At 57.8% G+C, this 16,724-nt stretch overlaps 1 protein-coding gene across 1 annotated transcript; it reads right to left on the bottom strand.

The window, feature by feature from the left end:
- Positions 1–148: 148 nt before the first annotated feature.
- SSH1 (slingshot protein phosphatase 1) lies at positions 149–16,719 on the bottom strand. The gene is given in 16 exon segments (XM_026719425.2): positions 149–2,054; positions 2,056–2,165; positions 2,388–2,910; positions 3,366–3,566; positions 3,933–4,079; positions 4,814–4,860; positions 4,953–5,081; positions 5,186–5,279; positions 5,899–6,093; positions 6,346–6,411; positions 6,619–6,687; positions 6,795–6,916; positions 7,531–7,595; positions 8,501–8,607; positions 15,494–15,534; positions 16,575–16,719. Coding segments are annotated over 16 exon segments (3,072 nt in total). The 5' UTR covers positions 16,644–16,719; the 3' UTR covers positions 149–967.
- Positions 16,720–16,724: the final 5 nt, after the last annotated feature.

The raw sequence follows: 16,724 nt of genomic DNA, 5'->3' as shown, positions 1-16,724 counted from the left end.
CTGACATTAAAGGGTGCCATTTCTGGACAGTTTCTTCTGACTAGCACCACAGCTCCTACTAACAATGGGCATTCAGGAAAACAGAACTTCATCTGAGGTTTGAATTAGGCTATTTTGGTTAAAGGTAATAAAACATGCCGTATTCTGATTCATCCACAAAAGTGTTTAATGCCCCAGGAAACATACATTACCGGTCCTACCACACTGAGTAACACTACAATGAAATTTACAGCGTTCAACGGGATCGGGAGAAACAGTAAACATGGAAGAGGTATAGCAGGAGGGAGGGAGAATCAGGGGGTCCCACCCAACACCCCCAAACAAAACGATCACGTTTGGAGGGAAAACAACAGCCTTGTCAGCCACTGGTCAGTTTAGATGGGGACCCTGGCCAGTGTGGCCGGCAAAAATGCTCAAACTACTCTGCCATTTCAGATGTGTTGAGTGAGCCACGAGGCCAGGACGATAACCCGATTGACCTAAGCACTATTTTTTCCTTACGAATAAGTCAGTTTCAGGGGAAAGGTTTGGAAAATCTTAAAACTACACACACACACACGCACACACACACATACAGGTGTCTGCCTATCTACGTAGATCTGAAAATCGGAGGTAGCGTTTGTGTCCCCTTTGGGTCCTTGCATGAGGGGCCCTTAAAGGAGGAAGAGTAACACTTGGCTTGACCTTCAAAGCCAACCTCTGGGTCCTTTTGACCTTTTTTTGGCATGTAAGGAAGGCTGGCGCTGCCCCATCCAAGTCGAGAAGAGGCCGTGAGAGACGCACCAGGACCCTGCGCCTCCTCCTTGGGCTGGTCCCCTTCTCAGGTGCTCCTCGGTCGGTTGCCTCTTGGCTGGAAGGGCCACCTGAGAAGCGGAAGGCAGCTCTCGTCTGTTCTGAACAAGGTAAAATTGGATTTAGCACAGGCAAAACTAAAAGCATCCATTAAAACAAGGACACCGCAAAGGGGTCAGCTTTTCCCCACCCGGGGTGTGTGCTTCAGTGGCCCCGGGGCCGGCCTGGCCGAGGGCTGGAGCCCGCCTGCCGCACCCTTCCAGGAGGGGAGGTTGCAAAGGGCGGGAGGCTCGCCTGGCGTGGCCTCCCTCGCGTGGGCCAAGGGCGACAGGTCCAGCTCGCCCGTCAGGTCCTCGGAGGCCAAGTCGAGGCTGCCCAGCTTGGCCAGGGAGTTGGAGCGCTTCAGCGGAGAGGAGATGGTCAAGCCGGCCAGCCGCAGGCGGGTTTCAATCTCCTGCGTCCGCTGTTTCACCAGCCCGGGCTTCCCATGGACGCTGTGGATGCTGTCGCTGCTGGAGCTCCGTGTGAGGTTGGAGCTCCTGGAAGAGGGCGGGGTGTAGCAGACGGTCTTCAGGAAGTCCTTGGTGAAGGTGCTCGTGTGGTCCCCCCTGGAGGGGACGGGCGTGGAGGTCTTCTGGGAGGCTCCGGCAGCCAGCGGGGCCTTCGGGAGCTTCTCCGGGGGCCCCTGGGAGGCGAGCGGCAGTCGACTCTCAACCGCCGGCATCTCCTGGGGCTCCTCTTCCAAGATGGTCGCCACATCGGCGGGGCCTCCGGAACACTCCTTGCCCTGCCCGGCCAGGTCGGAGGGCGGGGCCTTGAGGCGCTCCAGTTCCTGGGTGTGCTTGCGCACCAAACCGGCCTTCTGGAGCTGCAGAAGAGACTCCTGGTGCTGCATCAGGTAACTGTTTGTGGTTGGCTTCTCCAGGTCTTTGCTGAAGAGCAAGTATTTCAGGTCCTTCGTCTGCCGAGCCTCTTTTCTTGGAAAAGAATCGTGCTTGGAGACCGGGCTTCCCTCACAGAGAGAAGGCCTGGAGCCAGGCGAGGCGCCTCCGGGGGCCTCCCGGGGCTTCTCAGAAGGGCCACAGGGCCAGCCTGGAGCCGGCCGGTCAGGACTGACGTCCTGGGCCTCGCTTCCCACCACCATCGGGAGCTCCTGGGGTTCCTTCCGAGGCCCCTGGCAGAAGGCCTGCTCCAGGGAGGCTGGGAAGGAGGGCTGGGTGCAGACGGCGGCCCGCGGGCCAGGGGTCTCTGCTGGCAGGGCCCCGGGGGTCCCTGAAGGCTTCAGGAGGGGACCCCCCCAAGGGATACAGGCAGTCAGCGCAGGATTTGTAGGGGGGCTTGACTCGGTTCAGGATCCCAAAGAGCGCTTCGTGCTGGAAAGGAGAACAGAGAAGAGGGTGAAAGGGGGACATTCTCCACCCAGCCCCCCCTCCCCCCCAAGAGGGGGAGAAGGGGCTTCCTCAGCCAGGCGGGTTGGGCCCTCCAGACAAGAAGAGCCCAAAGGGAGCCTTGGGGGTCAAGAGGGGGATCAGACCCTGGGGGTCCCAGGAAGCCCCCAACGAAGCAGACCCGGCCAAGCTCAGTCCGGCCCTTACTTCAAAGTCATCCGGGCAGCTCCTCTTACTGTTGTTGTTATTCAGGTTCTCGCCGATGGGCCGGCTCTCCCCGTCCACCAACCGGCGCTTCCATCGCTCCAGGGGCTTCTCCTCGGAGAGCCGCAGCCGAGGAGCCGCCCCCTCCCCCGGCTGGCCAGCCGAGGCCTTCTGATGGCTCTCGGGGTCTGCGGTGCTGGACAGCTCGGCCTCCCCCTGCAGCTGGCCCAGCAGCTCCTCCTCCTCCTCCTCCTTCTCCAGGATGGAGTCAGCCTCCAGGTCCTCCACCTGCAGGCACAGCTCCTGGGGGCCCGGCAAGGAGTCGGAGAGGCGCCGCAGGCAGTAGTGGAGGCCCACCAACTCCAGGGGCGTCCGGTGGTCGGTGCAGAGAGGCGGGCTGGGAGGCCCCAGGTCCACGTCCTCCAGGCTGCCAAGCAGGAAATCGGTGGGCCCGGCGGAGCTTTCCAAACTGGGGCAGAAGCCGCCTCCCGCCTGCTGTTTCCAGAGCTTGTTGTGGCGCTGTTTGCTAGATGGGGAGAAACAGAGGGGAGGGGTGGCCAGGGGGGCTCAGGGGCTTCGTGCCCAGGGAGAGTCCTGATCACCCGGTTGTCCCAAAGGCAACTGGACTTTTTTGGAAAACGTTTCGCTTCTCATCCAAGAAGCTTCTTCGGTTTTCAAAGGGAAAAAACAACAAGAAAGTCAAGTTGCCTTTTGGGGGGGGGGGGAATTCAGATGGCCAGGTCAAGCGGCTGCAAGGGTCAGGGGCAAAAACACGCAGGGAGGAAAGGGGATCGAACGGCCTGTGGGAACGGCCTTGGGAGACAGGAGGAAGGACTTCAGGCAACTGTCGGATAAGAAGCAGAGAGGAAAAGGGGTCCTTCTGTCAAGAGTTCATTTCTGAGCTCAGGAACCCAACTTCCACAGCTGGGGGCTAAGGGGCAGCGTGGATCTTCCCCTGCCCTCTGCCCCCCCGCCCCTTACCTGGCATCCAGTATTCCCTGATATTCCAGCAGCTGCCTCATGAATCCGGCATTGGGCCGAGCGATGCTGCGCTTCTGCTTGACGTAACTGTAGGCTTTCTCCAGTGACCACCCAAACTCCTTCATGGCGTAGGCGATGACGGTGGACGCGGAGCGGCTCACACCCATCTTGCAATGAACCAGGCACTTGGAGTGGTTCTTCCTGGGGGAGGAGAGGGATGGGAAGGGGTCAGGAGCAGGGGTGGGGCCCTCAAGCCCCCGTGCCCTATTTCAGGTCTCACCTCTGCCTGGGCAAGGCAGCTTTGGTGAAGCCCTCAAGGTGTGGACTTCAACTTCTAGCACTCCTCAGCCAGCTCTGGCCAGGGAATTCTGGGAGTTGAAGTCCACAAGCCTTAAAGATGCCAAGGATGGACACCCCCTGGCCTTAAATGTCCATCTTCCACTGCAGGATCCCTCCAGTCTTGGAAGTAAGCCGTTCGGGGGAAGACTTTCCTGGGGTATCTCGCCCAGGGGTGCCAGCTTCGGACCTACAGAAATGGAGGCCGCAAATCGGCTTCTGGAAACTCACTTGGCTTTGTTGATAAAATGGTAGGCCTCGTTCCAGTGGGCGAGAAGGTCGGTCGTTTCTTCGTCATAGACGCGGATGTTGTGGTATGCAAACAGCCCCGGGAAGAAGTTGTCGATCTCCCTGGTGACGTTCAAAATGTAGTCCACGCTGGAGGGACGGAAGCGCATGGAGCAGCAGGGAAGGGAAGGGAAGGAACGGTGGCGTCTCCGTGAGAAGGAAAGAGCCATTAAGGAATCAATACCACTCAGCCCAACCTTGCATGGCAGCCTGCATCTGAACCCGTACATTTCTGCCCGTCTTAAAAAGCAGACAGAGCAAGAAATGGACTCTCGGCCACCCTGAAAGTTAAAAATTAGGTCTCAAGTGATTGAGACGTGGTCGGTTTAGGCTGGCTAGAGAAACCTCACCACCTCACAGACCTGATTGTGCTTCCTCTCTTCCCTTGTCTCTACTCACGTGAGGGTGTCTCTCCGAGACATTTGCGCAGTCGCTTTAATATTTTAATGGTCTTTATAGTTCTTTTCGTTTTAAATTGTTTTTAAGATTTTAAGTTTGATGTAGGCGACTGAATTGTGGGCCGTTTGCTGCGATGGGCAAGCGATAGAAATCCAATAAAGACCTAATAATCCTCTCCCATTCCTCCCTCCGCCAAGGCCCACCTCTTCACCCTCTGCAATTCCTGGCCCAACACCCTTCATCTGAGGAGGTTCAGGTGTCCACGCACAGGAGGGGAAGTCTAGGATTTCAACTCTGTGCCACAGTCCCAGGGGCTCCCTCGGCCGTGGGGCCTTTTTCCACCTTGGCCACTCAGGATTCCACGTGGCCCTGGCAGGCCGCTTGCCTAGAGAGCCCCGAAGTCAAGGAAGTTGGGGTGAACTCACCCTGAGCCCCGAAGCTCCTCCAAGTTCGAGGCATTCCATTCAGACCCCTGGAAGAATCACAGCAGAGTCAAGCGGTGGCGCTTGCGGGGTGGGTGGGTGGGGGGCTCCCACGTGAGATCTCCCACGTGTGGATGCTTACCAGGTAGAGGTGGTCGAAGATGAGGGAGGGCTTGTCCATCTGGCCGAGGATGAGCAGCATCTCGTTGTCGATGAATTCCTTGAACTCTTTCAAATTGCAGCTCATCTGCTTCTCCAGCTCGTTCCGGATCTGCCGGGAGAGAAGGTGGGGGGCTTAGGGCACAGAGCAAGCTGAGGGAGGCTGGCGGTGGCGAAGGAGGCCCCGGGTCCCAGTCCTCGGCCTCCTGGGTTTACTTCTTTGGAAGTCACGTTCTCCAGATCTTTGCTCATCATGATGCTCCGGAGTTGGGCCTTGATCAGCCGTTCAGCCCTCTCGCGCTCGGTTGGCCTGGGAGGGAGGAAGGAAGGAAGGCCGGAGTTGTGGTGGGTTGCAATTCCAGACAGCTGCCTTCCCACAAAGTATTCCCAGAATTCCCCAGGAGAACAGCAAGCCGGGAGAAATGCTGAGCCTTTGTGTCGCCTTCTTGCTGACCAGAAACCGTTGGGGTTCCACAGAGAAGCATCCCAACAGCAGTTTAACCACATGCGGGAGAGTCAAGGAAGGGAGCTTCTGAAGGACTGAGCACGGAGGGTTAGAGGCCCACAACCAAGCCTGCGCGAGCACCTGGCTCTCTCCAACACAGTGCAGCCTCTGGTGTGCCGGTGTGCCCATGTATAAAGAGTGGGTGTGGGTCTTAGAGACAGTGACTCGACCAATAAGGCCAGCCCCCAACTGTCCCTGCCTGCCTGAACATCTCGGCCCTTGTCTGAAGAGGCAGGTGGTTGGTGCTCGGGATGCTGCGGGAGCCTCCTAGAAGCCCCAGAGATGCTCCTCCAACCCCACAGGGTGCCCTTTCCTCCCTCCTCCTCCTTCCACCTTGGAGCGAGGCGAGGAAGGGCACCCCTTTCCAAAGGCCAGAGGGGACGACCCTCCACCAGGGCCCAACGCAAGAACGGGAGGGACCCACTTGTCCATGTAGAGGGCAGGCGAGTCGGGGCGTGGGGACTCCAGGTCCTGCATGGCGTTCCACTCGTTGAGGCAACTCTGCTCGGAGGCGATGCAGCTCTCGTAGTAGGTGGCCCAGACCAGCGCCATCCCCCCCGGGAAGTAGTTGTGCCTCCGAGCCATCTCGCAAGCCTTGTGGAGGATCTGCAAGGCAGACCTACGAGTGGGGAGACCCAAAGAGACATCGCTCGGCCCCGGCACCCTGAGCAGCAGGAGGCCCAGTCAAGCAGGCCCAAAGGAGGAGGGTGGCTGAAATGGCAGGCGCAGCGGAGCCCTCCTGACCACTGCAAGGAGGCCAGGAGAGCTGCTGAGGCCGGCCGGCCACGGACCGCCTGGGTCCCTGCCACGGCCACTGAAAAGCGGCTTCAGTCTTTGGGGAGGCCGGAGGAGGAAAAAGGGAGACGCTCACCACATGGCTTGCACCGAGACGGGTTTGAAGATGTGCGTCTTGCCCACCGTGCTGACGCTGAACCCGCTGTCAAAGACAGACAGAAATCGATGCAGCGCACACAGGGAAACAGACCGCAGCTCTTTCCCAGTAGGCAACAATCTCAGATCGAACCAGAAACGGAGGGGGATCCGGGCAGGCAATAAAATCCTGCCCCTCCAGGAACTGTTCACAACAGTCTCCCCCCCAGCTCTGCCATCTCCTGCCAGCTCTCCAGGTCCTCCTGGTTCTCACCCGTCTCCATCCAGGTGGATCTTCGTATCGCTCCACAGACGTAACACCATCCCGATGGTACAACTCTGGCTGCCGGGAAAGAGGGATGGGGAGGTCCAGGCTGCTGATTGGGCAGAACGGGGAGTGTGGGGAGCCACCCCTGCTCTCCCAAGGACGCCCAGGCCCTCACCCCTCACCTCTCCTTGCTGGAAAAGTCCACGCCCAGGAGAATGTTCTCCTCGGTATCTTGGCGCCCGGTGCTGTAGACAACCACCATGTACCTCACGCGATTGCTCCAGGCACTTTCTAAGCGTACGGCCTAAAAACCAGCAAGGCAGTTCTCAGCATTCATCCCTTTGGACAAATCTCTCTTTAGCTACGTGTTAGTTTAGCTAGGTATGTTTCTGGCAAGACAAAAAGAAGAGGGTTCATTCAATTTTCTCCAAACCACCTGGTGCCCTCTAAACAGACGTTGGGCCACCTCTCACACAGTCTTCCAGGCGGCACTAGGCGGGGAAGGGTAGCTGGGAATTATGGGGGTTCTAATCCGATGCCCCTGGAAGGCACCAGGCTCCCTTCTCCAGCTCTGGGGAGACAATCTCAGTTAAGGTAGATGAAGGCCAGATCCTGCTCTCTACGTGATGTTCTTGAGATCTTCCGGCAGCAATGTCAGTGAGTCCACCCTTGAGAGACCAGGGGCCCTCACAACCAAGCACTGATGGCTAAAGCTAGGAAAAACGATGATGGGGGATACCCGGCTTCCAATGCCACTTTGACTGACAGGAAAAGGTTTGTCTCTTCATAGGTCTACTCTAGGTCCCCAAGCAACTCCTCCTTTCGCAAAGGTTTGGTCTGCTGGGACAAGACCACTGCTGAATGGGGAGGGTGGCCACAGATTACACCACGCGGCAAGGATTTGGCAAGTCCTCTTACCAGCTTGATTCTGTCCTCACAGCGAAGGAGGTTGATCATCACCTGAAGGTGCTGCGGCAAATCACCTGTGGATGCACAGGCAGCAAAATCATCAGGTGCATCTCCTAGATCGGCTTTGGTGCATCCACTAGCCCAGCTCTCCCGCCTCCATCCACCCCTGGTCGCTGGCGTGGCCCAGGCCCTTACATGTCTCAACCCTGGCAACTCGGAGGTGGATGGACTTCAGCGGCAGCTGGGTGAGGAATTCTGGGAGTTGAAGTCCACCCATCTTAAAGTTGTCTGAGGTTGATGATCTACCATGACTCCCAGGAAAAGATTAAGAGTCATCAAGCTCTCTTGCTTTCTCTCTGAACAAGCCATCATTCCGCTTCCCAAGAACCTCCTGAAGGCCAACCGGAGATTTAGGACAGCAGCAGAGGTCCTTGGACCCCAGGCAGGAAGGCTGCCAAACCCTTCCCCAGAACAGGCAATAGAAGGTATGGACTCCACGGCCTTTTCTTCCCGCCTGGATGTCCTTCCGGCAGAGGGTGCTAGTTGAGCGAAGGCTAGTGCTGGCCCTCGCTCACTCGCTTGGGCCCACATCCAGACCCGATTTGGAACTGTGTCTCTCTCTCTCTCTCTCTCTCACACACACACACACACACACCGTATCCCCAAGATGTCTCTGGACTTGGCAATTCCCAAGCAGTCCCACCTCCATCTCACCAACCACAATGGACAGCCTGGTTGCCCTCCGAGAGGCCTCGTCTCCACCCTCCGGCAAGAACGGCCAAGCTGAGCGCAGAAGCTTCGCTCCCTGTGGTACGGCAGCCCATCCTCCGATCTCCTCCTTCCCCTTGGCACCACCGAGGGGAAACCCATCGATGCCCTTTGGCGCCCAGGGTGCCCGCCCTCACGTACCAGCCCCTTTCTCCTGGCTTTTCCAAAGCAGTTCCACTTGGGTTACCTGGAGAGGCCGGGAGGACGTTACCTGCATGTTTGTGAGGCTGCAGGAGACTCCGGGGTGGCCCTTGCGGACTGTTTCCTTGCTGCAGGAACAACGCAGCTCCTTTGACCATAAAAAAGCTCTCGCTTAAACTGCAACACAAACAGGCAGAGCAGCCGGTCAGGCGGGGAGAGGCAGGGAAGCCTGTCCGTGCAGACAGACTGACTCCCGGGGAGCAACGTCAAGATTTCTGGGAAGGAAAAGTGGCCTCAATCTCGTTGCCTCCAAAGACGAGGCTTTTCTTGGACACAATGTGTGGTTGCCTTTCTCTGAAAGGGTGTTGTTGTTTTTTTAAATTCCTAGTCTAGTCTCTTCTTTGCTGACAGTCTCCCCTCCATGTATTAACCGGGCAAGTCCCTGCTTAGCTTTCTCCGCAAGCAGCTACATCTAGGGTGGCCAAGTGGAACCAGGTAATCCCACCAACCGCCTGGATCCAGCGGGGAAAGGGAGCAGCCCGTCTGTCAGACTGAACGAGATGCAATCCTTGCTCCAGCACAATTGTGCCTATCAGAGGCACCGCAAACCAAGGACAGATTTACCTTCTGTTTTTTGGTTTTTTCCCCCAGTTTAAAGGCTACAAAACCAATAAATGGTAACGTGATCTCCAAACAGAGTAATCTTTCCTTCTCCCGCGTCATGCTCTCCCCTCTCTTGGTCCAAGAGACAGTGGCTCATCCTTTCAGCGGTCCTGGTAAAGTTAGGACACAATTACTGGGACCAAAGGAGGGGGCCTGACTGCTTCCATACACTGGAGGCCTTGTTCCCGAGCCAAAAGCCAGCGGCACCAAGCCAAGCTTTAAGTGAATGGCTTAAGTGCTTGCCGGGAGCGGGGGATACGGGGGGACGACAAGGAGGCTTCACTGCTAGCAAATGGTTTTAGAAAAGCGGCCGGGTTCCCGTCAGAAGCAGGCTGTGTAATTTTCCATCGGGGTTAGATGTTGGTCTGCTTCAGGAGGCGGGCCGACAAGAGTTTTGGAGGAAAAAAGATAACGGCCTTCAAACAGAGCGGCCTCGTGACCCTTTCGGACTCCACAAGGGGGGTGACTTGCTAATATGGTTTTTAGAAAACTTTTTCCCTTTCAGCACATTCAGCTCCATTTTCACGTGGGGATTTATAAAGAGCCTTCTAGGTTGGGCTTGGAGGTGGGAAGATGTTGGCTCCAACCTGGAGCATTGGCTAAAACGGGGGTCTCCAACCTTGGCCACTTTAAGACTTGTGGACTTCAACTCCCAGAATTCCTCAGCCAGTTCTGCTGAAGTTGAAGTCCACCAGTCTTAAAGTGGCCAAGGTTGGAGACCCCTGCAGTAGAAATTTCTCCCCAACCAACTCCATGAGAATGGGCTTCTCTGCTATGTTTTCTAAGCTGTCCCCCAAAATACTGCATGCAGTGGAGCCATTCCACCTTTTAAAGGTTATATAAACACTGTTTTAGTCCAGGACAGGAAACAGGTCCACCTCATGAAGACTGAGAGCAACGAAGAACAATCTGGAGAGGATTTGTCCAATTCTTTAAAGCAGGGGCGTCCAAGCCTAGGAACTTTAAGACTGGAGAACTTTAACTCCCAGAATTCCCCAGCCAGCATGAGGGTCTGGATTTTCACTTCCATTCAAATATGGTCAGTCTACCGTCTTTGGAGCCCAACCTAGCAATAAGTCTATTTTACAGAGAAAGAACTAAGGCAAAATGCACAATTTGCCTATGAAACATTCCAAATCTGACAGTACAGTACTAGCAAAGGAGGGTATTCCACGCTCACCTGATTAAACACGTGCAGCGTGGGCTGCAGAAAGGTCTCACCCACTCACCCACCCACCCAAGAAGCTGCTACTCCCACCTGACGTGACCGGCTGAATCTGTGCGAGATCCCATCAAGTCTGCGTTTCACTGGACAATAAAATCCAGCAAAAGGCTGGCTGCTAGTTGACCGAGCCTTTTATCTGATTAAGAGTCCTGAACATCAAATGTCAAGTGGGACTTGATTCACAGCCCCAGGCTGGAAAAAAAGTCAGAATGGACATTGGGGTCAAAGTACAATGAGCAACACTGATGGAAAGTCCGAGAAAACACGCAAAGGGTTTGCAAAGTCTGACAGGACACCTTTCCCGACATTTCCTGCCATTCGGAGAACAACAACGGCACACAATTCCTGTTTATGATCAAAGGGAGAGAAATGACTAACTGCCCATAATCCTGACCACACGGCACAATCAGGCTCAAGTGAGATCATCCCAGAGCCATCAACTCAACCCAAGAAAAGCCCACGGCGACAGCTTCCTTCGGTGGCCAAGTATTCAAGCAATCGGACAAAGGATTCGTCAAAGATCTGTTAGCAACAAGAAATGTAAGAAAAGGGTCGTACGCTCCCTGTCCTTCAGTGGTGACCTCAGCAATCTACCACAGGATCCTCTCCAAAACATGAGTCCGGCCCCACATTTGGCCTTAAGCCCGATCAAGAGAAAACCAACCACTAAAACCAGCTTTGTATATCTGTCGGTTTGTAGACAGCAGCCTAACCCAACCATTTCTGCAGCTGAGCTCCCTCCAGCTCAGTTGAAGCTTGGAGCAAACCCGTCTGAGAGGCCTTCATGGAAGAACGCAACACACCCACTGCGAATGAAGCCTTGAGACCCTCTGACGGTCTCGGCCTCTAGCAGAGCAGGGAGGATGGGGGGCATACGTACGGCTTGGGTTTCTTTAAGCAGCCGAAACATCGCGTGGCCCCAAAGGACAGGCAGAAGGTAGCAAAGTCAGAAAGGCTCATAACCAAGTCTTCAAGTCATCGTGCCGAGCTTCTCAACATGCCTTGGTGGGAATGAAAAAGCCAAGCAATCCTTCGGCGCGGAGGAGGGACTCTCCACGTCTCTTGGGAATGGAGGACTTTTATGGAGCTGTGCCCCCCAAACAAGCGCAAGGACCTGCCCTCGTCCACCCCGATGAAAGAGGCCTTTCAAAAGGAAAGGGGGACCAAGCAATGCTGGTGGGATCCCTCCTCCCCTCCCACAGCCTTTGCTCGCTGGCCAGCTCCGTGAAGCTGCTCCATTAGCAGGACGGATCCTCTTGGCTGTCCTTGGGAGAGGGAAAGGGGTCACAGCCTGATGGACGAAGGGCTGGCATTCCTCACCGCCCACAACAGGACTCGCACGAGGTCCTGGGAGAGGAAGGCCGTCTCTGGGGAATCTGATTGGGGTCCAATTTCACTGGGCAGCACTTGAGAAGCAGACGGATGGAGGCGAGACAGCTTGGAAACCAACCATCCTGCGAGACTTTTCCATGGAAAACAAAGGCCTTCCTGGGTCTCCTGAGCTCAAGGCCTGGCAAGGATGGTTGTTATCCCAGGGTATCAGAAGGGCAGCGGGGTGAAATCTGGGTCATGAATTATTCAAGACTCACGACTGTCCAACCAAATGTTTACTGGTGGACAGTAAATGCTGGTGTGGGGGGAGAAATGGAGACCCCGCAAAGCGGGCTTTGCTCCTCCCATAGATTTATATCTATGGAAACACTCAGGAGGGAGGGAAGAGAACGGAAAACGGGGGTCCCTAAAGTGCTTCGGTACTCTCTGAAATACACTCGCGCGTCTAAGGAGCAGCCAATGAGCTTAGAACAGAACAGAGCAACGTACTAGTCCTACTTCTCTCCGTCCATTTCAGACTAAGATGGAGACGAGCCAAGCGCTTCTCCGGTCCCTCAGCCATTTGGGGAGAAGCTCCCAGGGCCTCCTTCCCAGCCGAGGAAGCAAGGAAAGCCGTATCGAACGGGAGCCTTAGAGGGAAATGGAGGCAGGGGGACGGAACCGCAGAGCTGGCTCTCAACCCCGCAGAGCCAGCCAAAGGCCCAACTGGGATATCTCAGAGGCTTCAGGCCGGTTTGTGGTTGAGTGTCTGCTTCTTTCAGAAAAAAAAGGGGTGTTCTAAGGTGGATAGGGAGTGGGGGGAGGCCATGTTCTGGACCCCCCTCCTCCAGGTTTCCAGACTCTGCAAGGGCCACCTCTCAAGGGGCCCCGCGTGGCTTTTCCGGGAGCAATTCAACCGGCCTGGCCCAGGAACTTTGTTCTGCTCTGGGAAGGTCCAACCTCTGGCCGGCCCTCCAAAGAGGCTTGAAGCAGCCCGGAGGGCCCTGGAGGAGCCGAGCGGCTGGGCCGTCTCCTGGTCCCCAACCCCCACCCTGCCTCTTGGCCGCATGGCCAGAAGGGCCGGAGGAGGGGTGAGCTTGGGGGCTGGGGAGCCTCGCTGCTCCCCGTGTCTGCAGAGCTGCACCAACAAAAGCTCTTTGTGAAGGGGGCCATTGTGCAGCGGCTGAGGCAGGCGTGGGCCGGCTTCGCTGCCAGGAATTCCAAGCCGCGTTTCCAGAGACCTCAGGTCACTCGCGGCAGCGCTGATGCAGAGCCTCTTTTGGGGTAAGGCTGCGGGGGGGGTGAAGAAATCTTTTGAGGAACCCACAAGCGGTGGGTTTATCCCCATTCTAAGCCTTGCGGGGCCAGGCCTGTCCAAGGGGACTGGGCAAAGGGAGGCGGCTGTGTTGGGACCAGTCCAGGGGAAGGGGAGGAGGTGGGCTCGGCCCCCTGTTTCCCATCATGCAACGGGCTTGGGAAAGGAAACACAGAGGAGTCCTTTTCCAGGAGGGCCATTGCGATGCAAGCAGGGACCGCCAAGCACCCTCGGGAGAAAAGCCCTGCCGATAACGAAGGCGAGCGGGAGGGGAGAGCCAACCCTCCCCCACCCAGCAGAGACCCCGCCGTGAAATAAGAACACGAGGGAGCAGAGCTCAACCCTTCTGCCTTTGCAGGCCGAGGGTCGGGCGGGCCTCAGCGCCTGATTCCAAGGGTCAGTCTGGATCCCGAGAGAGGCAAGTGGCCTGGGAGCCTTCTCCCTGACCATTAGCACAGTTTGCCATGGACAAGGGGTGCTAGAGTAGTCCATCTGCAGCCCAGTTCAGCCTCAGAGGGCAGGACTCACTTCCTAAGCACCCATAGTTACCTTGAGGGCAGGTGTTTCTGCCTCTACCTGTGCCGGCTGGCTGGCTGGTCCCACAGACCAGGAAATTCCCCCCATGCCAAGCCCAGGCAAGGAGGTCTGGGGGAGGGGCTCACCCACCCTCTCTCCTCCATCCTCCTGGGCCTTTCGCAGCTCACCCACCGCCCTGCTGCGATCCAGATTAAACCGGCCCAAAACATGATGCAGCCTGCAGAATTCGCCCCATGAGAGAGGGAGGGAGATCCGCCAGGAGACGAACCCCCGAGATCTTTGGGGGAACCAGGTTCCACCCCAGGGGCGCAAGTGCAGCCCAGGGCTCCCCAAGGGCTTGGAGGGGAAGGAGGGCTGCTGGTCATTCCCTCAAGGGGGCACGGGAGATGGGGGCTGGAGGTCCTGCACGGCCACTCCAGGGGCTCCAAGCGGTCATCGTCCGGCCAGTGAAGTTAGCGAGGGACCCTGCTGGAGGGGGAAGCTGCGGAATCTTCCCACTGGCTCAAAAACAGGAAGCTGACTCACATCCTGGCCAGGTTGCAGGGTTGTGGCTTCACCACAGCAAGGAGGCACCTCGGTGGCCCGGGGAGAGCTTGGCCTGGGAACCAGCTGGCAAGTCAGGACCCCAAACGAGGTTTGGGCTGGGCAATTGGGGGGGGGGGACAGGAACCCCCAGCGAGACTTTCTTTGCCGCGGAACCTTCTGCTGCTGGCGTCCTTTGGACGTTATCTTAATCCTGCTCCTTGCACCGTTTTACTCCCTGTTTAGGATAAGCCTTGCCGCTCTGGATGGGACCAAGGAACCAGCGTTTATGGACAACGGGCAGCTTATTCTCCCACGTCATATCCTGGGGGAGAGATCTGCGTTGGGGCCGGCAATGTGAGCGGTGGGCTTGCAAAGCGGCCGGTTTGCAAAGCGCTTCCTGTTGGGTCAGTCTGGCTGCTTGCTAGGAAGCGCCCAGGCCGTTCCAGGGCAGGTCACTCTGGTCCCTGCAAAAACCTGGACGAAACGGTGTCACCCAAAACCCAAACTGGCCGGCAGAGGTGGAATGAGAGCGCCCTCCACGGACCAAATGGGGCAATAACACCCCCATCTGCCCTTCAGCCTTTGGCTTAAGAGCAGCCTCAGTGCCAGGCAGGACACCTCCGTTCCTGATGGACGGAAGCTCTGAAGAGGGACCAGCGGCTTCTACCGGATCCACAGATCCGGTAGAATCGTAGATGCCACCTGGCTGGCTCCCCCAGCTGGCAGCCAGTGCCAGTCTGTTTCCCCCTGGCAGAGATGCCCTGTTTGGTCAGCTGAACTTTGAATGGTGGTCAGCAGGAGAGCGCCGGTGAGGAGACAGGACTCACTGCGATGGGGCAATGTTGGCGCCCCCTCCCCAAGGCTGCACCCCACCTACAAGATCATAGTTTAGCCTCCTGGACAGCCTGCCTGATTGTGAGGAACGTCGGAGCCCTGAAATCTCCTCCCCCCTGCCCCGAATTCACCTGAAGTCCTTTCATGCTGTTCCACTTCGGGGCAGTTTTTAAAGTACGAATAAAACCATTGCAATTCCGTACAGGCCATGATAGCCCCACCATCACAGACAAACCGAGATGGTAAAAATAGTGCAGAATAGCCAACAGGGTTCAAACTGTATCTCCCAAATGCGGGAAGATTAAAAACAAAAAGGAACTTGATCGTTCTTCTGAAAACGCCATTCTTTTCCACGGAATTTCCTGGGCCCCCCCAGGCCCTGGGGGGGGCATGTGGCCTTAGCGCAGAATCTGAGCACGCGGGGAGGGCTAATCCAGCACCCGCATGGACTGCTGCACGTCTAAATGTGGGCTCCCCCGGTTATTGGAGTGAGCCCGGGGCGGCGGCTGTGTTTGAAGCAGCACCCCCGGCACCCCGAGGTTTACAAGGAAGACGTGGCGATAACGGGCGAACCCCCCGCGTCCGGCACTCTCCCAGTTCCCCAGGAAGTGAAAAACTCCGCATACGTCGTAGCAAGAATGGTCTGTGCCTACCTCAGGTTGAGTTTGCGTTCCTCATCGCTGCCAACGTCCAGCTGCTTGGGGGGGGAAGCAAGAATTAAACCTCGGTCACCCTTCCCAAGAGCTGCAAGGAAAGACGTACTTATGGGGGGCACCTACCTTCTGAGGGCTTGGAGGAGCACAAGGGGCTCCCCCTGTTTATCTGAAGGCCCCTGGAAAGTAGGGAAGGCAGATGGGGCATCTTAAGGCCCTCCGGCGGGATGTAATGGTGTCTGCTACCAGCCTTGTTCCCTTGCTCAGCCAGGGGCCCTCATCTCCCATCATCCCCAGCCACCTTGGCAATGCTGGGAAGGGCCGGCCTATCCCTCCCTCCGCTCCTGTGGTGGCCGTTTCCCCACGCATGGAGAATCTTTGGGGGGCTCCTGTCTGTCTCCCAGGCTTAACTCTCCCTTCCGCTCCTTGGTTTGGGCAATCCCGCCCAGCCCAGAGGCTCTTAGGCGGTGCGGAGGGTGATGCCAACCGTGGCCCCCCCCCCTGCCGCCTCTTGGGGCTCCCCGGATCCCCCCCTTTGGGGATAAGAGGGCTTGGCAGAGAAAGTCCCAGGGAGACGAAGGTTGCCGGGTTTGGGCTGTGAGGAAGAAGATCTGGGAGCAAAGGCACCAGAGGGGTTGGGAATAAAGGTGGGAGATGCCCCCCACCCCCAGCGCCTTTCACCCCCAAACCGCCTGCAGGGAGCGCCCCCCCCCCCCAGCAAAGCGGGCCCACCCCTCCCCCTCCCAGCCCCACCGGATTTTAATCCCAACTTGCCCAAGAGGATGAACGGGAGCCCTGGGGAACAGAGCCCCCCCTTGCCCAGCCCCCCATTCCCAGCCGGAGATGGCGGGGGCCAGTAGACCCCTCTAGAGCCCCCCGTTTCAAGGCAGGCCAAACCCCGCTGGGTCTCTCGTCTTGCCCCCCAGCTCCAAGGCTGCCCCCAAGGCCTCCTCCGCCCCCCCCCCGCGGGGCTTTCCCGTGGGACCCGGAGCCCCTTAAAGGGGCGGCTGCCCGGCGGGGGGGGGGCGGAGGCGGGCGGGGGTCCCGGGCGAGGCGGCGGGGGCGTCCGCGGGGCGCTCACCTCGCTGGCGCTGGCCGAGGAGGAGGCGGCGCTGGGCGTGGGCGAGCGCTGCAGGGTGACCAGCGCCATGGCCGGAGCGGCGGCGGCGGTGGCGGCGGAGCGCGGGCGGCAGCCAGGCCGGCCGGGGAGGAGCCTGCCGGGCGGCGGAGG

This window comes from Pseudonaja textilis, chromosome 15, assembly GCF_049901715.1.
Source record: "Pseudonaja textilis isolate UNSWEBS1 chromosome 15, rPseTex1.2, whole genome shotgun sequence".
In the NCBI taxonomy this organism is placed as follows: Eukaryota; Metazoa; Chordata; class Lepidosauria; order Squamata; family Elapidae; genus Pseudonaja; species Pseudonaja textilis.
This window is presented reverse-complemented; position numbering and strand designations above follow the sequence as displayed.